This window comes from Camelus dromedarius, chromosome 5 (assembly GCF_036321535.1).
Source record: "Camelus dromedarius isolate mCamDro1 chromosome 5, mCamDro1.pat, whole genome shotgun sequence".
In the NCBI taxonomy this organism is placed as follows: Eukaryota; Metazoa; Chordata; class Mammalia; order Artiodactyla; family Camelidae; genus Camelus; species Camelus dromedarius.
In genome coordinates, this window is record NC_087440.1 from 8,204,627 (window position 1) to 8,228,889 (window position 24,263).

The 24,263-nt window shown below is 43.5% G+C and overlaps 1 protein-coding gene across 4 annotated transcripts in view; it reads right to left on the bottom strand.

Annotated features, from left to right (window-relative positions):
* The window catches only part of FAM81A (family with sequence similarity 81 member A), a 105,305-nt gene that overhangs the window by 7,049 nt on the left and 73,993 nt on the right, over window positions 1–24,263 (bottom strand). For all 4 annotated transcript variants that reach the window (XM_064485558.1, XM_064485557.1, XM_064485559.1 and 1 more), the window contains 3 exons: window positions 16,642–16,760; window positions 7,760–7,889; window positions 6,049–6,155 (listed from right to left, as the gene is read on the bottom strand). In XM_064485558.1, the coding sequence (XP_064341628.1) occupies window positions 6,049–6,155; window positions 7,760–7,889; window positions 16,642–16,760 (356 nt within the window). The remainder of the gene's footprint in view (window positions 1–6,048; window positions 6,156–7,759; window positions 7,890–16,641; window positions 16,761–24,263) is intronic.

The following is a 24,263-nucleotide window of genomic DNA, read 5'->3' on the forward strand; positions in this document are numbered from 1 at the left end:
TCAGAATTGCATTTAGCACTAACCTGGGAAGGGAAGAGGGAGGGAGAGTATAAGGGAAAAGCACCTGGTCACACTTCCTCCCCGTGCAGAGACGGCAATGTGTGGGCACTGGGGTGTCACACGGTGATGCAGAGCCAGGCCAGGTGCTCATCTTTGCAGTTCAGAGGGTCCAAGTGCTGCTGGCTTAGGGGACACAGTATCCCGACTCCCCCTCCAGGCTCCCCTCCTGCCCTGGGCTTTTCCTCCGAACAGGAGCCTGGTTTCCTTTCTCTCTAATGTTCTCCAAACTGCTCTTGCCCCACACAGATACTTCTTAATTTAAATCAAAGAGAAAATTAAGAGGAAAAAACCCGCAACTCAATCTTCCATTCCTATAGTCCTCTCCCTTCCTAAATACCTTAACATAACATCCCACGCTTGCTGCCCTTTTAAAGTATTTTTATTGTGAAATATAATAAAGGTACAAAAGTATATATATGGCTTAAAATAATATGAACACGCACTGTGGTAGCTGTCCCTAATTATCTGCAGTATCTGCTCTCCTCTTCTTCCCTATTAAGAAACCTTCAAATGTGAACTGGGTCCACGGCTGCCTAGCCAAGACTACCTTTCCCAGCCTCTCTGGCAGCTCGGTGTGGCCATATAACTAAGACGGGCAACGGAACACATGGAGAAGTGATACGTAAACTTCCTGGTCAGCTCGTCAAAAACAAGGCTTCTCAGCTTTACCTGGATGGGAGGCCAAGCCAGCAGCCCCGCCCAACTGGTGAACTCTGCCCACAGCCCCACCTGACCAGGGAGACTGACCACGCAGCGCAGCAGCTTTACTGGATTCATTTATTCTAACAATTTTTGGTGGAGCCTGTAGGGTTTTCTCTATATAAGAGCGTACCATCTGCAAACAGGGATAACTACCTCTTTTTTTTCTGATTTGGAAGACTTTTTATTTTTTTTCATTTCTTTTTCGTTTTGTCTCATTGCTCTGGCTAGGACTTCCAGCACGATGTTGAACAGCAGTGGTGAGAGTGGGCATCCTTGCCTTGTTTCTGATCTTAGAGGAAAAGCTTTCAGAATTTCATCGCTGAGCGTGATACTAGCCATGGGCTTGTCATATATGGCCTTTATTATGTTGGGGTACAGCCCTTTTATACTCAAACTGCTAAGACTTTTACTATAATGTTGAATTTTGTTAAATGCTTTCTTCCGAATCTACTGAGATGATCACATGATTTTTATCCTTCATTCTGTTAATGTGATGCATCACATTGATTGATTTGTGTCCACTGACCCACGCCTGCATCCCAGGGATAAATCCCATTTGATTTGTATGACCCTTTTAATGTGCTGTTGAATTTGGTTTGCTAGCATTCTGTGGAGATTCTTACATCTATGTTCTCAGGGTACTAGCCAGCAATTTTCTTGTAGTGTCTGTATCTGGCTTTGGTATCAGGGTGATGCTGCACTTGTGAAATGAGTTTGGAAGTGTTCCTTTCCCTTCAACTTTTTGGAAGAATTTGAGAATGACTGGCATTAATTCTTCTTTAAATGTCTGTTAGAATTCACCTGTGAAGCCATTTGGTCCTGGTTTTTGATCACTGATTCAATCTCCTTACTCGTTATTGGTGTGTTCAGATTTCCTATTTCTTCATGATTCAGTCTTAGCAGGTTGTTTCCAGGAATTTATCTATTTCTTCTAAGTTATCCAATTTGTTGGCATACAATTACTCATAGTAGTCTCTCACGATCCTCTGTATTCCTGTGGTGTCAGTTGGGGCACCTCTTCGATCATTTATAATTTTATTTATTTGACTCCTCTTTTTGTCTTGGTCAGTGTAGCTAAAGTTTTGTCTATTTAAACTTATGAAATAGTTCTGTTGATTTTTTTCCCCATTGTTTCTATTCTCTATTTAATTGATTTCTGGGCTAATCTTTATTATTTCCTTCTTCCTGCTATTTTTTGGGCTTAGTTCTTTTTCTAATTTCTTGAGTACAAAGTTAGGTTGTTTAGTCCAGATCTTTCTTTTTTCTTAATATAAGTGTTTATCACTGTCAACTTTCCTCATAGAACTGCTTTTGCAGCAAGCATCCCATAAGTTTTGGTATGTTGTGTTTCCATTTTCATTTGTTTCAAGGTTTTTAAAATTTCCCTTTTTATCTCCTCTCACCCATTGCATGTTCAGGAGTGTGTTGTTTAATTTCCATGTATCTGCGAATTTTCCTAATTTACTCCCATTGTTAATTTTTAGTTTTATACCATTTTGACTTGAAAAGGTACTTAATATGAGTTCAGCCTCTTTAATTTGTTAAGACTTGTTTTGTGGCCTAACATATGATCTAACCTGAGAACGTTCTGGGCGCACTGAAGAGGAACGTGTATGCTGCTGCTGTTGCGTGGAGTGTTCTGTGTATGTCTGTTAGGTCTCCAGTTGGGCAGGGCTGCTGCCCACGCTCTGTCGTATGGCTCCCCATTCAAGCAGGGGTGCTGGCTGGGCATCAACTGGAGCCACTAACTGGGCTCTGTAATTACCACTGGCCAGGTGGGGATGCTGTGCTCCCTGGCAGGGTGGTGCTGCTGGCCGGACTCTGTGATTTGGGGGAGGATGGGATCAGGCTATGCTCCATGACTGGGCAGGCTGCTGCTTGTGCTTGACTGTTGAGTAAGGTCACTGGCCAGGATCCCCAGTCAGGCAGGGCCACCAGCTGTACCCTGCAGCTGGGTGGAGCTGGAGGCTGTGCTCTGTGGTCAGGTGGGGTGCCTGTCTGGGCTCCTTAGTCAGGTCAGGTCGCAGGGTATGTTCTGCTTTTGGGAGGAGTTGTCGGATGGGTTCCCAGCTTGGGCAAAGCGGAAGACTCTGCTCAACAATCAGGTGGGCCCGTAGGCTGGGCTCCAAGGCTGCCTGGGGTCACTGTTCAGGCCCCCCAAGAGGTTACAGCTTTTATTTTACATTATTATATTTTGTAGAAGCTCTATTTGTTTATTTGTCAATTCCAACAGATCATTTTTAATATGCTCTATTCCTTAGTCATAATTTCAAAATGTATGTGTGACTATTCATGCATACATATACACACACGAATACTTATTTTATCCAATAATCCCTATATATGCAGTATTTAGAAGTCTGATTCTGTTTATTGTTGCTTCTTCTCATTCTATTATTCATGTGTCTTTCCTTGTGTCGTTCTGCAGTTTTTGATGGTACATTCATGTTCCTCAGAACTCATCTGTCTGTGGGAAGATGTAAAGACTATGTATTTACATTGGCTTCTGCCAGGCATCTCAGACCATTATCAAATCAAGATCATTTGAAGACAAATTATCTACTGTGGTTTTCTTCAAGGTGCTTGAATAATGTGAATTCTAACTCTAAATCCATATAAAGGTTGTGTTGTGGTCCTGAATTTTCAAAGAGTATCTTTTGCCCCTACCCAGAATCAAGACGCAGACACGTAAGTCTCCTTATGATCTCTTTGTGGAATGGTTTTTTCCTAGTTCATCTAACCAGGGCCTCACCTACTGGGTCTCCAGTCTGTCCTTATACCTTGCACAGGTACCAGGCTTGGTCCCGTTTCCTCTGTGAACAGCCGCTGTGTCTGGACTTCTAGAGTTTTACATTGTAGGAAATAAAATAAAGATGTTCATGCCTGGTGACTAGTAATATCTCCTAAGGAAATTATTCACAGAAGGAAAAAAAATACTAAGGTGTTGATTTTCTTCCTGTGTGATGAAAGGAAGGGGATAGGAGAGGACTTTCTGTACTTGGCAAGCTTGTAGGAGCTATGAGAAATGGTGACATAACTCAATAACGATATAAATACAGATAATCAGAGGAAAGAGAACATGGTTTTTATAAGAGAATTCCTCTTAAATCAGCCACAAACCCTGAAATGGCATTAAACAGGGAGACAATGAGATATAAGAACCAGGAGAATGATTACTTTAAAATTTCCACAAATCTCTAACAAAGTTCCATATTGAAGTTATCTTTAAAAAAACATAACTCATCTGCAAAACAGAAACAGACTCACAGACATAGTAAACAATATTATGGTTACCGGGAAGGGATACATTTAGGAGTTTGAGATATACAAATGTTAGCTACTATATATAAAAATTTAAAAGTTTCTTCTGTATAGCACAGGGAACTCTGTACAATATCTTGTAATAAACTTTGTCGGAAAAAAATGTGAAAACGAATACATGGATGTATACGCGTGACTGGGACATTGTGCTGTACACCAGAAATGGACACATTGTAATTGACTGTATTTCAATTTAAAAAAAGTATGGAGGAGGGTATAGCTCAGTGGTAGAGCACATGCTTAGCAAGCATGAGGTCCTGGGTTCAATCCCCAGTACCGCCACTAAAAATAAATAAATAAGTAAATAAATAAATGAATAAACCTAACTGCCCCCCCAAATAAATAACATTTTAAAAATATATATTAAGTCAAATACACGCAGACACACATATACATATAGAGTCATATATGGTCGCTTTGGCTCTGCTCTGGCAGGAAAATGCCAAGCTCAGGAAGAGTCACGACAGGGAAAAGTGTATAGTTTTGCGACTGAGCAGAAGAGCAGCAGGTGAGCTTCATGGTGGGCAAGTACAGTTTAAAACACCACTGTGACACAAAGGGAAAGGACAACGCGTTAATTAATTAGTGTCCTAACCAGACAGCTCAGCACCCCGCAGTGCAGACCTCTCTCACCGACACGGCTGCAACAAGGCCCCCAGCTCATGTCCCCGTCCCTGCCACAGCCCGTTGTGATCCCTCTCCCAGCTGCAATCAAGGCCATTTTAAAAATGACACATAAATCTGGCTGTATCAGCCTGCCTGCCTGACAGTCTCCAATGGCGCTTCTGCTCTAAAGAAAGAGACACAGAGTCCTGAACGTGGTCCACACGTGGGGCCCTGCACGCCGGCCTGCCTCCACTCCGGCCTCGCTCCCCACCCTCACACTCTGCTCGGGCCACCTTGCGGTTCCCTGCCTGTCACGCTCCTCCCACGCCAGGCTACTCCATCTCCTGTGTTCTCATCTCGCTCTTCACCCAGTGAACGCCATTCACTCCGAACGTGGCCTCCTCAAGAAGGCCCCCCCGCAGGCCTCCGTTACTCACTCTCACAGCACCGCTGTTTTAGTGTCTCGGAGCTGCTATGACAGATCACCGCACACTTGGTGGCTTACAACAGCACCTTTATTCCCTGTCAGTTCTGAAGGCCAGAAGTCTGAAATCGGTTTTACTGGGCTGACATTGGGGTGTGAGCAGACGTGGTCCCTTCTTGGAGGCTCTGAGGGGAGAATCGTTCCCTTGTCTTTCTCAGCTTCTAGAGGCCACGTGTCTTCCGTGGCTTGTGGCCCCCACCCCCATCTTCAGAGCACGTCACTCCAATCTCCGCTCCCGTTGTCACATGCCCGTCCCTCTTGACTCTGACCCTCCTGCCCCTCTCTTACAGGGGCCGTAGGGTGACAGCAGGTTTACCCAGATGATACGGTATCATCTCCTCATCGTAAGACCCTTACCTCAGTCACATTTGCAAAATCCCTTTTGCTGTACAATATTCCATAACATATTGACAGAGATTAGGACGTGATATTTGGGGGAACCATTATTCTGTCTCCCACAACTGTGTGCCTTTCCTTCAAAGCACTTAGCACCATTAGTAATAATATGGCAGACACTCGTTGACGTCATTATGTGAGTGACATTCATCGACTCCCCAGACCATCAGCTCCACCAGGATAAGAACAGGGCCCGTTTTCCTCCCTGACTGGACCCTCAGCACCCAGGCCAGGTTCAAGAAATACTTACTGAATGAATAGACGGGTTATTATCCAGCCACTAAGAAGAATAATTAGGAAGGTAAAGTGGTAACATACCTATAAGGAAACTTTTCCTGTGAACTTCCATTACGGTTTTCGCTTTGTTTGTGCAATTAATCAAAACCAAAAGGAAACAAACAAACAAACAAACAAAAAACTCTGTAGTAAGCTCACAAAGAACTTCACCCGAAACAGATGTTTCTAAACTGACTACTCACTTAGTGTCCAAGAGCTGAAGCTGGTGGTTACTGTCTCTGTGGGACATCTTCAGTTTGGTGCTTTGCTCTGATATTGACAAGTCCACTCTGTTCAAAAGCTGAGAAATCTGGAAAAGAAACTTTGCTTGTCAGTGTCCCGGCAAACCTTTTCAGAGGCAATTTCAGAAAACAGTAGTAAGCGGTATTCTAGTCTTAAATTAGATTAAATTCAATCTAATTTCAGTAAATTCATTTTAATAAATTCATGTCTCCATTTTCTTTCATACACATCCACAAAAAATCCAGACCAATAGCATTCGACTACAGGTCTCTGATGGGCAAGCCCAGCTCCTGCCAGGGACCACTACTTCCACCTGCTGGCACAAAATGTAAGTCCTTTTTAACCAGGAATTTCTACCATTAGGGAGGCTGCTAGTCACAGAGAATGGCATTCTTATCACTTACAAAATCCATCAAAATTCCAGATTTACCTCCGCATCAAAGTAAGTTACCATAAAATATAATTTGCGGGTGGGGGTGGCTTTGTGGGTGATTGGGTTTATTTATTTATGTTTAATGGAGGTACCAGGGACCGAATCCAGGCCCCCATGCATGCTAAGCATGCACTCTACTACTGAGCTATTCCCTCCTGAAAATACAACTCTTAAACTATAACCCCCTTACTCCTTTCTCCCACTACCTACTCATTTCCCTCATCTTTTTACTGAAATTTAATACAAAACTAGTCCTCTGCGAAATGCCTTTATTTTCTGCAATAATTCCATCTGAAGAAAGGAACTGATACTCAGTGTTCCTTACTTCAAGATTCCTGGAGTAAGTATTTATCAGATCTGGAGCAAAGGAAAAGCACATCACTTTTCATGGATTTCTATGTGTTTTTCTACTTGGTTTGGCTACCAGAAAGCTTCGTATTTCCTTAGCAACTATTTTCTGATGTAATAATTCTGTCCTCACTTTTCTTTACAGAAAATTATTGGACTTGTCATGTCACTGTACCTCCTTTTCCCCATGATTCAATAATAACTGTGCTTTTCACATGAGTAGCTTTCGATTCTGGTTGGAGGTTGTCAGGACACAAGCATGTTTAACCCAACAAACTGACCAGACACCCCATTTTACTAGAACAGCCTCCCTTCAAATGAAGAGGCAAGCAGACACTGCAGGGAAAGTCCTAGAAGATGGGCCACATTGTGACAAAGGGAAACTTCCAAGTGGCCAAAAAGCAACCAAGAGTTTTGCTTTGAGAAGCTAATCTGTGAATTTCAAGGTGGAAGCCTCTGAAATCTATGAGCCAGCCTGCCCTACAGCTTTGTTCTAATTTTTCCCCGCATACAAACTGTGTGCTGAGGCAGCCCACCAAGTCCCATGAATACAGTAACTACTTCCTGAACCCAAAACTGGTACGAGACGCATGTGAAACAATGCTTTGACCCCTTACCTGTGCAGGAGGTAGTTCTGGAGACAGAATTTAGAATTTCTGGGACACATTAATTGTTTGAGGGACGAGGGGTAAAGAATCTTTAAAATTAGGATTGTACTGAAAAATCTTGGCATTTTGGTCGCCAGACGTATGAAGGGTCACCCCGGTGAAACAGAAGGAAGAAATGAAGAAGAGAGATGCTTACGCAGGGTGCCCCACCTCGTTTCTCCTGTTACTCTTAGATAAGAGCAAGTCACCCACTTTGGGAGAGCCAGCTGAAACGGGCCCTACCTGTCCCTCTGCGTCCTTGATCTTTGTTTCCAGGAGAAGCTTGGCGGCTTGCTGCTCTTTGTTCAAGTGCTGGAGGCCCTCGCACGTGCTTTTGTGCTCTGCAGAGAGCCGGGCAATGCTGGCATCACACCTGTCCAGGCAGACAACAAAGCTAATTCTTACTAGATTTTTAAAACACGCACTGGGGCTTCCTCCCGAGCTATGCACTGCACGACCCCGCTCAAAGAAACCGCACTGTGAGTCACTCTTTTTCAAAGAGATTCGCCTGAATTCAGAGAGCTGCTCTCATCGTGGATTTTAAGCTAAACCACAGGGATGCGGCTTAGTCAGCCTACAGGGGTAACCGTCAGAGGAGCAAAGGCTTTACGATGCTCACGAGTACAAAGCTGAGCACACGGTGAGAGCCCAGTTACAGAAAGCTTACGGAGCGAGCTGGGTGTGGCCCGTCTCTCTTCAGTGCCACCTCCGCCCTCTCAAGTTCAGGGCCCCTTTGGGTTCTGAGGCAGCTTCTCCCACGTGAGAAAGCACTGCTCCCAGCCTTTTACCGAACCCCCACGAGGCTGCTGCCTTGAGTGGGGTCCAGGTCAGGGGAAGGCTCTGCCGCTGGTCCACGCTGCCCTGCCCTTGGGCCTTACAACTGGGCGGTTTCAAAGGCTCCCCACGGTCTCTGTGGCAGATGAGGTGGGTAAAGCCTCTTGTCCAACCCTAACAGGAGAGTTAGAGAATGACCCCCGAGGAGATTACAGCCAAGTCGTGCTCTGTTTCGACGCAGTCACTCCTGCTTTGAGAAGTGGCTGCCACTTGCTCCTGGGCTCCAGCAGAGGTGGCGTGCCTAGGCTGGGGTCACCGGGTGACCCCATCACCTGGACCGCCCTTCATGACCACCACGCCACAGAGGAGGGCATACGGGCAGCACTCCATCTTCAAGGGGAGGGATGTATAGACATCAGGCCTCACAGGTCCCAAAGGCGTTGAGTCAGTTACATGAGCCCAGACTCCCATGGCCTCTACTCTTGCTACTTTCCTTCAACTCACATGTATGTCCTGGGGTCAAATGAGTGTAAAATGCGTATGTGCAAGGAACTAAGGAACTAAAAAACAAAAAAACAAAGATAGATTAACATCCATCAAGAAAACTGTGAACTATTAAAAAAAAAAAAAGGCAGAGATGAAAAAAGAACAAGTGGGTAAGAGAAAAAAAATCAGAAATCCTAGAAATAAACTAAACAGCTTTCTTCATGGAACTGACAGACTCTAGACGGGACAAGACTGAAGACAGAGTCAGTGGAGTAGAAGACAGCAAGTAGCAAGGTGCTCACTCAGAATTCAGCAAAGACAGATGGAGACTCAAAACATGAAAAGACAGTTAAGAAAGACGGAGGACAAAGAAAGACGCTAACACAAGAGAAGTCGAGGAGTTCCAGAAGAAATATGGAGAGGGTGGTATAGAAGCAATATTTGAAGTGTAGGTGCTGCCAATTTTCTAAGACTAAAGACAGACGCGAGTTTTTAAAGTGTTCAGTGAATACAAACTGGAGTAAGTAAAAATAAATAGAGCAGGGTGCAAATTAGATAACCCATGATAAAGATAAAATCTTAAAAGCAGCCAGAGGCTAAAGACAGGTAGGCTACCAATGACTGTAACACAATGATTGACAGAACCCGGTAGGTATCAGGAGACAATAAACACCTGAAGATGTTGGAGAAATATCTTCTCAGGATTGAGGGGAAATAACCTATCAACCAAGAATAAGTACAAAATAAAGATAAAGACAGTTTCAGACACACAAAGATTAAGGAACGTATCACCCACACACCCGTACTGAAAGTCACTAAATACTGTACTTTAGTAAGAAAAGCCCTCAGAAAGGAGTAGGATGCAAGAAACAATGGTGAGCCAACTGAGAAATCTTTTGAAAAATTCACTTTCTGTAGACTCTGAAGCAAGTAAGCTACCAGCTCAATTATTCCAACCTTCTTGAGTCCTCATGTGGTACTGACTCACATTTTCTCCAAGTTGAATAACTTGTTTAGCTTATTTGGTTAAAATGCTATAATCCTTTCGGGTCGTACCAGAAAAAAATGTAATAGGGAAAAAATTTTAAATATTTAAAATATATTTAAAAACACAATGTGACAAACTGCATACATGCATTTTTTAAACTTTTAATATTTGCCATAAAACTGATACAAATTAAAGCAATAATTATACATTGTCCTTCTGTATTGAAAATCTTTTTCAGTGCTAATACCCAGTGCTGGAGTGCGTGGAATCAGGCTACATCACACGCTGTAGGTGGAAAAGTGGATTTCACAAGCTTTCTAGAGGGCATCTTGGCAGCATACACCCCAAATCCTGAAACAGGAATATATTTCTATGTCCCTTTCAATCTAGGTATCAGCCCCAAAGGAACAACTGTGAGCAAGTAAAAAATCATAAAGCCCTTGAATAATTTCCTGCTGTTTTAGGATGAAATCAAAATCCCTTAACACGCTCAGAAAAAGCTGGTCCCGACCCACCACCTCCGTGCACCACCTCCCACATTCTGCCCCTTTCTCCCTCTGCACTCAGCCACGCAGATCGCGCCACAGGGCTTTGAACTTGCTCCCGCATCCAGGCCTCGACTCACGTTGTTCTCTCTGGAATGTTCTTCCCTGATCTCTTCGCCTGGTTAGTGACTATTTATCCCTCAGAGCCAAGCACACAAGTCAGCTCCTTACTGACACCTTCCTGGAGCCCCCAGGGAAGTTCAGACGCAGCAATTAGACACTTTTAGGATGCCCCACGTTTCTCTTTTGCTGAACTTCTTATAATTAAAATGGATGATCATTAATCTCTTAATCCTTGTTTCATGACACACTCTCATCATTGGTCCTTGCATGGGTCACTTAATTCAGTTAATTTTTTTTTAATAACTGCTCCAATGAAAGTAAGCGTCATGAACCCTGTGTCATCATTCCCTTGTTTTTCTTTTAAGACTGTACTGAACACATACAATCAGCACACAAATGCATGTATATGTCTATATACAATGTCTATTTCTTGAAAGTATATGTATGTGTCTTTTAGTTGAATTCAACTTTCACAGGAGGCATTATGCCACAGGTAATATTTTGATGGTAATTTTTTCACTTATTGCTAAGACTTATCTATATTGTTAAACATCACTGTAGTTGTTCATTCGAACTACGGAATAACAATTTATTGTTTGTTACAATTTAGTTGTCCATACTCCCACTGATGGGCACTTTGGGTTATTTCGGGATTTTGCTATTGTGACCCATGCTGCTGTGAATGTGCCCCCCTGTGGTACAGGTACAATAATGTCTCTTGGGCGGAAATGAATGGATCACAGAGTACGTGAATGTTCAGCACTGGAAGGTAATATCAGACCCCCCTAATTTATACTCCCCTTAGCAAAGGATAAGAGATCCTAGGCACCTACACCAATGCTTGGCATTTTCAGATGTTTCAGATGCCAATCAGCTGGGTGAAAAAAAAAACCTATGTTGCTGTATTTTTAAATTTTCATTTCAACATCAACCAGTGTTGAATTTTTTCACATGTTTATTGACCACATGTGTTTCTTCCTTGGTAAACCGTTGGTTCGTGTCTCTTACCTACTGTTACACTGGATCGCTTGTATTGTTCTTATTAACTTGTAGAGGGTCTTTATATATTCGTGACACTACCAGCGTTTAAGGAAAAAAAGGGTAAGGAATATCGCTGTCTCAGCCAGCACTGAGTCAAAGGCATCATTCCTGTCTTTTCAAAACACACTCACAGAAGACAACCTCGGGGCTTGAATGCAGCTGCGTGCATGACTCAACAGCTTTAGCTAAACAAGAATTTGCAATGAACCTGACCAGTTGTCCTATTTCATCCTGATGTTATATTATAGGTGAACCAATAATGTTCTCATTCCAAATTTTCCCTTTTCAGGTCTTTGGGCAGCTGTTATCGCCAAGGCACAGTTCCTGGTGTGGCCAGCAGGTGGCAGAACGACTCTATCGCTTGGCCAATCTAACGGCAGAGAGGTGGTAAGAAGTCCAGGAGAGAGTCCCAAGGACATGACTCGGGCAACACGCCTAAGCAGAACTTCTCTTACAGCTTGTGACATGGTGGCATATGACATTTAAAATATTAAATTGCTCGTCTTCCATATTATAATAACTATTATATATATAATTATTGTACATATACATCATTAAGAACTGGAAATAATTCAACTGAATCAGATTATATAGCAATTTACATCCCAGGGCACTGTCAAAAACAGTAGAGCAATGTGCCAGCAATTAGTGGAGCCTAAGATTTGGGTGTGACACCAACAGAGGCAGGCAGCTTAATAAAAGATGAGGGGAAAAGATGGTCACAGAGAGCCTTATTAAAACCACTATCATCCCGGGCTGACCGTGCAGCCTCTGCGGGATGACGTCAGTCCTGACATGAGAGGCTTCATATTGCAAGTAAATAGACATTGCTAAAACAGTCCAGCTAAGTCACTAAACAAAAAAACAAAAAAAAAAAAACATGCCCAGGGGCATCAGTGTCCCAGATTGCTATAAATGCCCAGTTTTTAACAAAATTTATAAGATATACAAAGAAACAGGAAAATGTGAAATAAACAAAGGGGAAAAGAGTAGGTAAAAGAAGCTAAAAGAAGCTGTCTGTGACAAATGCTGGAGAGGCTGTGGAGAAAAGGGAACCCTCCTACACTGCTGGTGGGAATGCAGCTTGGTGCAGCCACTGTGGAAAACAGTAGGGAGATTCCTCAAAAGACTAGGAATAGACTTACCATATGACCCAGGAATCCCACTCCTGGGCATATATCCAGAAGGAACCCTACTTCAGGATGACACCTGCACCCCAATGTTCATAGCAGCTCTATTTACAATAGCCAAGACATGGAAACAGCCTAAATGTCCATCAACAGATGACTGGATAAAGAAGAGGTGGTACATTTATACAATGGAATACTACTCAGCCATAAATAGAATGAAATAATGCCATCTGCAGCAACATGGGTGGACCTGGAGACTGTCATACTAAATGAAGCTAGAAAGAGAAAGAAAAAGAACATATATCACTTATAGTGGAATCCAAAAAATTACACAAGTGAACTTATTTACAAAACAGACTCACAGACACAGAAAACAAATTTATGGTTATCAGGAGAGAAAGAGAAGGTGGAGGAATAAATTGGGAGTTCAGGATTTGCAGATACAAATTACCATATATAAAATAGATTTAAACAGCAAGGTCCTACTGTATAGCACAGGGAACTACATTTGATACTTTGCAATGGCCTATAGTGAAAAAGAATATGAAAAGGAATATACGTACATAAAACTGAATCACTATGCTCTACACCAGAAATTAACACAACATTGTAAAAAAACCGACTATACTTCAATTAAAAAAAAAAGACAATGACTTTTACGATAAAAATAAATGCCTTCTTCACCAAGGCATCTATTGCCCTGTGAATACGTATACACAGCAGCAATAGATTAGATGAAGAATTTAGAAATGTGCCCAATATGGTTAACTTAAAACACCGTAGTATCTACTCTACCAGCTTTCCAGATCTTAATATCCACTTTAGTTTTTCATTCTTATTTATCAAGGAGAACCTCAAACATACACAAAAATAGAGTAGCATGAGGAACCTCCATTTACCCATCACCCAGCCTCAATGACCTTCAAACGTTGGCCAATCATTTGATGCCGTACCCACACCCCCAACCACCTTGCCCCTTCAGTATTAAATTGAAGCAAATCCCAGATACCATAACATTTCATCCACAGATGTTTCAGTATGAATCTCTAAAAGATAAGGACCCTTCTTTTCTTAAACATAACCATACTACCATTATCACATCTGAAAAAAAAGAATTAAGTCCTCAATATTGTCAAATATACTAGTGTTCAGTCTTCCAAATGCCTCATAAATGTCATAATTTTCATTGCTTATTTTAAAATCAGGTTTCAAATAAGGTAGTTACATGGTAGTTGCTGCTCTGCCTTTTATGTTGCTTCATATTGTGAGGGTCTTCCTCCGTCTCTTTTTTTTTCAAATTTATTTCATAAAGCAAATTAGGTTTTAAAATAAAGAACTATAGGAAATAACAACAAAAAAATAAAATAAAATAACAAGTGTGGATGAGGGTGTGTAGAAACCAGAGCCTCACACACATAAAATGGTGCAACCCCTTTGGAAAACAGTCTGGCTGTTCTGTTCCCCAAAAGGTCAAATACACTTACCATAGTCCTCAGCATCTACACTCCTAGATACACATATCCACAAGGAAAGACAGGACTATACAAACTTGTACATAAATGCTTGTAACATTATTTACAATGGCTAAAACATTTTAAGGTGATGATGCCCAGCTTATCTATTTTTCCTTTGCCCCTGGATTTGCCTGCCCTGAGGGAACTTGCACGCCTGCCTCAGGAGACAAGGTATTTCTTCTCCTCTAAGGCTCTGACCCTGACGTGCAAACAGACCTCGTAGAGGAAAGTGGATGAAGCCACTGGGTCTTGGAAAAAAGAGTCAAACAATGGACCAAATGTCCTGGTAGAAACAGGAAAGCTAAACTCCCTGTGCTCTGCAATAGGAAGGAATGGGAAACTCTCCGAAAAAGTCCTGTTTAGGGTGTGCTCTGCTTAGTGGGCAAGGGTGTCTGTCACCTCCATAGAGAATCTGCCTTTGCCTTTTCCAGCTGAATCTTCAGGGGGCTATCGGAGTCTGTCTCCTATCAGCTGTCACCAATGGATCCATAAATACTGTAAAATAAAATCTAGAATAATACTGCCACCTCATAATTTAAGAATATCTATTCTCTCAACGTCATGACATAATGAATGCAAGAAAGCCACAAATTTGCCAAGGAACTTTTCTTTCACACGAGTTTATTTCAGCAAAGGCTCGCTAGCATCCCAGGGGAGAGAGGAATGGAGCCACAAAACAAAGCAAAACCATGCACTGCTCACAATACAGACCGTTGCAGAGTAAAAGCATTTGTTAGAGAAGGAACACGCTGGGGAGAGAAGTTAATAAGAAACTGCAGAAGAAAAATGTAAAAATTCCTGAAAGTATTTCAAAAGAATCTCTCCATTGTGTAACCAGTATCGCGAGGACAATTTCACTGCCGCTGCCCCAGAAATAATAATACGGCTTCCATTAGCTCTGTATTCACTCCATCCTGTGCCCGCACGAAGCCTCTTACATCTTTTGCCTCATTTCATCTTCAACTGCCACCAAAGTGACTAGGGAGATCTTCAAAGCTCTCCTGAACTTCCTCCTCTGCCTGGGAGCTCTGAAGCTCTCTAACTCCTCCCAGTTCTGGCAGGTACAAGAGAGGTGGGGTGTCTTTTAAGCCAATCTCCACAAAAAAGGTTCATGTTTTTTCAATACAATTCCAGTGATTTTCCAGATGATTAATTCATCCACACAAACATTTCCTGAGTATCTACTGTCTTCTAGAGACTCTTCTAGGCACTCAGGTTACAAAAATAAAAGATGTGGTACTCCACCCTAAGACAGTGAAGACAACAGAGAGACTCGATGGAACAGAGAGTGGTGCGGCAGCTCGGGAGAAGGGGTGTCCAGGAAGAATTCCTGGAGGAGGTGACACTTAAGCTGAACTTTAAAGGCTGATTAGAAGTGAAAAAGAAAGGGAAAAAGCACGTGAGGTACAAGAACAGCATGTCAAAGGCACAGAAACAGGACAGCTGTGGGTCCCTTTTGTCCACTCCCACCCCTTGCAGACCACCTTCATTTTCACCTGAAACTGATTCGAACTGTCTATTAACTCCATGCCCCCGTGTGCACGTGCACCTGACTCTTACTGGCAGCAGAGGGCGGAAGAGGCCCGCAGACACGCCAGAGAGTGTGCCTTTCTGACAAGCCCCCGCGTGACGGTCCAAGAGGTGCTTTCAGCAGTGAGTGCTCGCAACAGCGCTTTTCATCCTATCTCAGGGGGAAGACCTTGTTTTCAAACTGACCATCCACCACGGACCAACGCTTTCAGAAAATGAAATAAAAATGAATGATGAGAAAAGTGAAAGCTTAAGAAGACATACAAAACAGAAGTCCCAACTTTGTGTCATTGGACTCGGTAAATGTAACACGAACCTAGCAAATGACACGGGTCAGCTGCGCCCTCCCCGCATCTCCTCTTGCGCCCACAACTCCAACTGCAGAAGCACAAGAAATCATGGCTGCTCAGAAATAGGTCTAATTTGCATCAACAGAGATGGATCTGGAGATCCTCATTCTAAGGGAAGTTAGCCAGGAAGAGAAAGATAGATACCATATGACATCACTCATATGTGGAATCTAAAAAAAAAAAAAAAGAAGACACAAATGCACTTATCTATAAAACAGAAACAAACTCACAGACATAGAAAACAAACTTATGGTTACTGGGGAGAAAGGGGGTGGGAAGGGATAAATTGGGAGTCTGAGATTTGCAAATATTAACTATTATATATAAAACAGACAAACAAGTTTCTTCTGTGTAGCACAGGGAACTATATTCAATAACTTGTAGTAACCTATAATGAAAAAGAATATGAAAAGAAACACATGTATGTAAATGTATGACTGAAACATTATGCTGGACACCAGAAACTGACACATTGTAAACTGAGTGTACTTCAATTAAAAATAAATAAATAAATGAAGAAGGGGAAAAAAACCCCCAAAAAACTAGGTCTAACTTCCACTGTTAGATTTTTATGCCAAAGAAGATGTACTAGAAGAATGCAAAGAGTCTGCTTTGGGGCTTCGTGAATATATCCCCACTAAAATGGGAAAAGTGGGTGAAAAACAGCTCTCAAAGCAAAGAGGTGCAAACCTCTGACTACGTACCTGGCCACTCTTCCCCGAAGATCTCCCAGACCAGAGAGCTGACGCATCTCCAGGGTCTTTAAGGCAGAATTCGTTCCGTAGCTGATGTTGTCCCGGGCACGGATCTGCTCCTGAAGGACCTGGGCGACACACAAAAACACTAACGGAGTGAGGCGGAGAGCATAGCTCAAGTGGTGGAGCGCATGCTTAGCATGCGGAAGGTCCTGGGTTCAACCCCCAGTACCTCCTCCGAATATAAATAAACCTGATTACCTCCCCTCTCCACCAAAATAAAATAATTAAACAATACAATAATAACAACACGAACGGAGTCATTTGAGAATCCACCTGCTGCCACAGAAGCATTTTAGACTTTTGGCAAAAATGAGAATGTTTAACTCCTTTCATAAGAGGCTTCTTTTTTGACGGTCACCTGATACACACATATATGGAGAACCAGGGGCTTACAAAGAGAGATCTCAGAGATCACACCCAGACCAAGGCCCTTAATTTACCAAGAAAAACACTTGAGACTCAGATGTCTGATTTGGTGCTTGTAATATTATGTTTCATCTTACCTAATGTTAACATCGCTACTGTACTTTATACATAATAAAGCAAATTCTTGCTTGGTCTAACTGTACACCAGGCACCGTTCTAAGTGTTTTAGGTTTGTTAACCCATTTAATCCTCACAACATCCTATGGAGGAGGTACCATTATTATCCCCATTTCACAGGTGAGGAGGTCTCTAGGTGGTCGAGTAAGTTGCCCAAAGCCAAGGTCAGTATGAATGGAGCTGGACCTGCACCAGGGAGTCTGGCTTCACAGACCGCGCGCTCCGTCATGACACTACATTGCTTTGCATTTCCATCTGTCCTTCCAGCTCACTTTAGATTTACAACTTAGTTGCTTTCTATTGTTTCCTTTCTCCTTTTCCTTACTTTGACTGGTGTCATCAGATCAGCCTTCACTGCCTTTCCTCCTCTTGTGACCCGGGGAATGTTCTGGGACACCGCTGGCCCACGAATGGCTTCCGTCCCTTTCCCAAAGCTCACAACCATCAGCCCGTCTACTCAAGCTCCAGCCCTGCACAGCAACCCCTCTCCTCCACACCAGACACTCACACCCACCCCTACCTTCTCCCTCGCAGTCTCTCTCTTTGTATTTGGTGCTGTCTTGGCACTTCTACTTTGTCTTATGGGCAACTAATTCAATTCATGAAAGTCACCATCCTTGCCTCTAGTTCCTCTACTGACTTTTAAAAATAATAAGTTCAAGGAAGGAATATCATGTTGTGCCCAGATCTCCTTAAGGAGTCTGTCTTGGTCAGTTGGGGCTGTTATAACAAAATATGGCAGACTGAGGGACTTATAAACAGCCCACATTTCTTTCCTGCAGCTCTGAAGGCTAGGAAGTCTGACCTGGATGCCAGCATGGTCACATTCTATGCGGGCTCCCTTCCTGGCCTGCAGACTTCTCACTGTGTCTTCCCATGGGGGGAAGGAGGAAGCTCTGGTCTCTCCTGTTCTTCCTGTAAGGGCCCTAATCCCATCATAAGGGCCTCGCCCTTATGACCTCATCCTAAACCTAATTACCCCCCAAAGGCCCCACCTCTAAATACCATCACCTTGGGGATTAAAGCTTCAACATATGAATTTGTTTGGGGGGTGCAGGGGACACACACATTCAGTCCGTAACATGCCCTAATTATATTTCCACTCAAGGTCCACCTGTTTCCTGTTTCGTCCGGGTCTGTTCAAAGGGCTGTGCTCATTCTTCCTCTCTGACTGCTGGGCCCCTTCAGGTGAGATGTTTCTTTTCATTCTTTGCTCACTGGAGTGAGATTAAGAAGGTGGTCCTGGGTGAAGCGGAAGGAGCTTATGAGCTGGAGGTGCAGCCAGTGAGAGCGTGAGAACCGGCGTCCAGCAGAGGCGCCAGGAGGAAGCTGCTCTGTGTCCTGCTCTCCGCAGCCCTCCAGGCCTGGGGCACGGGGGACACAGCCCAGCATCACAGCCCCTCCTCGCCTGCCTTCATCTCTTTGTGGGTAGGAGACCGGCTCAGTCACAGGGGCCGAGGCAGTCAGACTGGCCTTCCCTCTCTGATCTCTCTGCTGGCTCCCCTGGGCCCTCCTGCCTGCCTATCCCAGCTGCTCAGGAAGGTGGCACTGGAGTTGGAAACAGGGAGGAAGGCACCCTAAGCCACCCCTGTCCCTTTACCTCCTGCACCAACCTAGGGGTTTAAAGATACATTCATGTGGAGCTATTTGTTACTACTCATTTTCAGAAATTTGATGACTTACTGACATTTTGCAGTCCAACTTGCAAATGAACAGGAAAGCCCTTCTGGACATTATAACTATGCTTCCATAAATTATTTCTGTGTTCCCTTCCCTTCCCTTCCATATTTTTAAGTATAACACACATGAAGAAAAGTGCACTTATCTTTTAATAGGATTTTCAAACCTCCTGATAAAAAGCAGAAATTAGGCATGTGAGGATTCTGTGTTTTCTCTATTGGAAACCTGGCTGGCGCCACTATAGATAGAGTGATGCTGACAGTGACAGTAAAAAAAATATTTCACTGAAAGGAATTTGGAACCACTAGACCTATTTGTTATCTGCTGTAGTTTCCAGCTTTTTCTGAATGAACCTGCTCTGAGGGAAGAATAGAAGAAACCAAACCAGTCACAATCACCTGTGAATGGTAAAACATTAGTCATGGGAGCAGATTCTTGCAAGAAAACTTGAGATCTGACTAATCTGGTTCTGACACTCTCCCACTGATGAAAAGGTGCTGGTGTGCACTGTCTCTTCTAGTAGGAAATAACACTTAGTACTTGCAGTTAATAGAAAGTCATACTTAGTATTCTGTAGCGGTGCTTCACATCTTAGTTTATAATAAGGCGGAAGACCATGGGTTCTCAGACATCTTTGGGGTGTGTAAGGACCCCGGGGGGGCTTGCTAAACATACAGGTTCCTGGGCCCCACTCCCAGAGAACCAAAGTGAGGGAAAGGCCCAGAAAGGCAGATAGACGGTCATGGTCCCCAGAACACTCCTGGAGAAACACTGCATTAGACACTGTAGAAAAGACAGAGGAAGCAGCAGCGAGGGTGTAGCTCAAGTGGTAGGGCACATGCTTAGCATGCGTGAGGTCCTGGGTTCAATCCCCAGTACCTCCTCTAAAAATAAATAAGCAGACCTAATTACCTCTCCCCACCTAAAAATAAAAAAGACAAAGGCTCTAACCACTTGTTTTGTTTGAGCTGTTTCTCAATCAAAAAATCACTAAGCAAAGAACATGACTAGCAATTCACAGAAGAGGTGCTAAAAATAAACAACACATTTCTGAAAAGGTTCAACCTTTCTATAAGAAAGGAACAGGAAATAAAAACCATACCATTATAATGCAACCTAAAACTGCTCTAAAAAAAAATTAAGCCTGTTTTAAATCAAACCATTTTCATCTACTCAAGAAGCAAATATTTCTAATTTATAGAATTAAAATGCATATCAAAAATGAAAAAAGCACAGGTGGCCCTTCCAGATACAGCTTTTCCAGAGCATGATGTTTCAAAAAGCATTCACCATGTTCATAACCTTTGACCCAGTAATTCTAACTCTTGAAATTAATATTAAAGGAAATCATGAGAAAAATGACAAAAATGAACACACAAAGGTATCGTCATAATGTGATGCACATACCACGTATTTTACAAGGTATCAACACCGCACATTATTATGCAACCAGTAACAGGTTCATGGAGAGCTATTAAAAACAGGGAAAATGTGTACAGTTTAACATCAAGCAAAAAGGGAGGCTACAAAACTGATACACAGCAGGATTCCAGCTGTGTATAAGGTAGGTAAGAAATAATACTAGAACATTAACATTTGGCTTATCTCTAGGGTTAGATTATGGTTGATTCCTCTTTTTTGTATTTTCCACAATGAGCTTTTATTACTTTTATAACCAAAAAAAAAAAAAGCGTGTGTGTGTGTATGTGTTTTAATGCTAAGAAATAAGAAAAGCCCATTTAACTCAGAATTTTTATGCAGCTGAATAAGATACTGTATTAGAATTGCCTTCTTTGAATAACACAGAAGAGAATTATTTCTGAGCTTAGCACAATATTCACGTTACTGAAAAGTTATGTGAAAACAGAAGGCATTAGAGCGCTAACTATTTAAAGGAATTCTGTGATGAAGCCTTAGAAAAAGTCCCACTGTAAGGCCAGAAATGCTTCTTAGTTTGTCATTTTGTAACAATACATCATCAGGATGTATTTACTTTAAAAAGGTTACAACTCTAAGTATATCTTCAACTCTCCATTATTGCCAATTCAGTGCAAGAAACTCTTTTCTGCTTGCCTACTATGTGCTGTGCACCAGGCCTGCCATCAGGAAGCTCAGTTGCAGGTAAGACCACAGGGTGTTAAGAGTGTGGCCTAAATCCACACGAGCAGAGAGGAGAAACCAGTCACCTTAGAAAAAGGGATGTCCCGAGTCTTCAGTTATTCTTCCTAAGATGGGGCCGGTCTTTAAAGAAGCTCCCTTCCCAAGGGCAGCAGACAGCGGCGCCCGGGGAGGGGGGGGGGCTCACGGCGCTCCACCTGTCCCGCCATTTATGCGAAGGCGGTGAGGACCCAAGTGCTGGGACGCCACCCGCCCAGGCAGGCTAGGGCTGCCCGGAAAGGACCGGGAAGAAACAGCCTTCCATGTTCCTCCTGCTTCAGCTCTGCACAGATCTGTGAGGACTTGGAAATGAAAAGTGTAACTCCAGCATCACTGGAGAAGGGCCCAGCTCCAGGAGGGCAGGGCCTCGTAAGACTGTATCTCCTTTCGTGGCTTTTTCATCTTCACACTAGGACTTAAACCTCCTCCAGAGATCCAGCCTCATGTATCAGATTCCCTTTTCGGCCTTTCCACCTGGATATCCACCGAGGCCCCAAAACTTGCCAAGTCCTAAATGGAGGTCTCTCTCCTCCTAACTTGGAGGAGGTCCTATCAGCTCCACCTCCAGAGCAGATCCAGAATCGACGCCCTTCTCTCCACCCTCACCCTGACTCCAGCATCCAAGCCACCTCGACGCCTGTCTCCCAGCCCCAGTCTTGCTTCCCCACATCTCTTCTCCACCCAGCAGCTGGAGTGATCTCTGTGAAACACAGAGCAGTCTGTAAGCAACACGAGGGCAAGGGTTTTCAATCTGTTTTGTTCCCTGGTGTGTCCCCAGCACCAAAACTATGAATGAATTATTTAAATTCTCTTGCTTAAAATTAAATAATGGTTTCCCATCACCTCCCCCACCCCGGCCCATGACACCCCAGTCCCACTGGTCCTCTGTCTGCTCCCCCAACACGCCAAGTTTCTTTTGCCTGATGGCCTTGTGGAACCTGCGGTTCTTTCTGGAGTGTTCTTTTCCCGTGAGTCTCCTCCCCCCACCTCACCGCCTTGGCTTGGCTGCCCCCTCTGTCAGTCTCAGTTCACACATCACCTCACCCCCACCCCCTCTTCTTACAAGAGCCACTCAATCACTCTACATCGTATCATCTTACCAGAGCCCTTGACTCAGGCTACTTAGGGTTTATTCCTGTAAACTCCACTAGAGTGTGCAGCAGCCTAAAAGCAGGGCCTGGTACTCCTGGGTCAGTGCCTCGGACAAGGCCTGGCTCCCAGCAGGTAGCTAAGTAATTATCAGTCACTTCAGCTCTGAGTTCCCGGATCTGATCTTTCACACTGAAGGCCCAGAGAGTCTAGCTCGTTGGTGCCTGAGGTGATCAGGCCCTCAAAGATGGAGGCAGACAAACTAAAATGTATTAGATCTGGGGAAAAGGGGTGGGAAGGGATAAATTCGGGAGTTTGAGATTTACAAATGTTAGCCACTATATATAAAAATAGATTTTTAAAAAAGTTTCTCCTGTATAGCACAGGGAACTATGTTCAATATCTTGTAACAACCTTTAACGAAAAATAATATGAAAACAAATATATGTATGTATGTGCATGCCTGGGTTATTGTGCTGTCCACCAGAAACTGACACATTGTAACTGATTGCACTTCAGTAAGGAGAAAAAAATGTATTAAGAGACAAGGGCAGACACCAAAATACCAACTGGTTACTTTACATTGAAACACCTCTACCACATGTTCAGAACGAAACAAATACTCGAATTCCATTCAGTTCACTGCCTTCCGCCCCTAAAGTCAAGCTGCATGACAAGCCACATCTAGTGGATAGAGTTAAAAAAAAATGAGTTTGGACAGTTAATTATACATCAACTTGACTGGGCCATGGGATGCCCCGACAGCTGGATAAACATTGTTTCTGAGGGTGTCTGTGAGGGTGATTCCAGAAGAGAGTAACAGTTGAACTGGCGAACTTAGTAAAGCAGAAGGCTCGCCCCAACGTGGGGACCGTCATCCAATCCACTGAGTGTGACCACAGAAACAACAGGAGAAGGAAGGTGGAATTCGCTCGCTGCCTGACTGAGCTGGGACACTGATCTTTTCCGGCCCTCGGCGCCCCTGGGTCTTAGGTCTTCAGACCTGGCCTGGAATCCACACTGCTGGCTGGCTCTCTGGCTCACGGACCTTGCAACTACACCACCGGCTTCCCTGGTTCTCCAGTTTGCAGGTGGTAGATGGACTTCTCAGTCTCCATGATCATGAACCAACAGCTTATAATGAATATATCCTATGGGTTCTATTTCTTTGTAGACCACTGACTAATACAGGTGATTACCATCAAAGGCCCTCTGCTAATATACGTGTCCCAGTGGGGCGAGATCACGCAGCAGCAGGCTGAAATTTACCTTCTTTGGTAAATATATGAAGTCCAATAGCCAAGGCTCTCTCCTTGTTGACAGTGCTAGACTCACACTGAACCAGGTTCCCGTCAGTCCACCCAATTAAACACTAAATCATTTTCCACACCTCAGCTGTGACGTGCTAGTAAGGCCCAACTCTGCACTCATCACTTGAGTTCAGAAAACTCTTCAATAGCCCCGTGGCAAATTATTAGACTAGAAAATTACGTATAATCTAGTCAATTAGATGAAGGCTTGATACATTTTTCCATTTCCCAACTAGGTCAAAGCCAACACCCTAAGCCAGCAGGACATTATGAAGCCTGGGCACACGGAAACCAGGGGAAGTTCTGCAGATTCTAACCAGCCAGGTAGCAGACCCCACTATCTGGCCCCCCAAAGGCCAAAGACACAGTGAAAGCCCCAAAGCGACATGGGGGCCCCAACCACTTCCCTGAGCCATCAAACTGGCACAAAAGGGAAAGCTTACCGCCAACAAAAGGGCCGTGGGCTGCTTACCAGGCTTGGTTCCCACGGAAGGACTGGTGAGATTTAAATCAAAGACAGTAAGGACAACCCAGGCATGTATAATTCACAGCTGACTACATTACCTCTTCTGAATTTATAATGACGACAATTTGTGGAAAGTCTCTGAGGAATAAATAATCGATAACACACTCCATACAGCACGGCACACTGCCAGTGGAGACAATGAGTTGGGATGTATTAAAACAATAGATTCTTTCATTCAACATTTATCAAGCACCTACTATAGACTAGTACACACAAGTCATCTGTTTCGACACGAGACTCAGCTGACAGAATACGGGAAATAA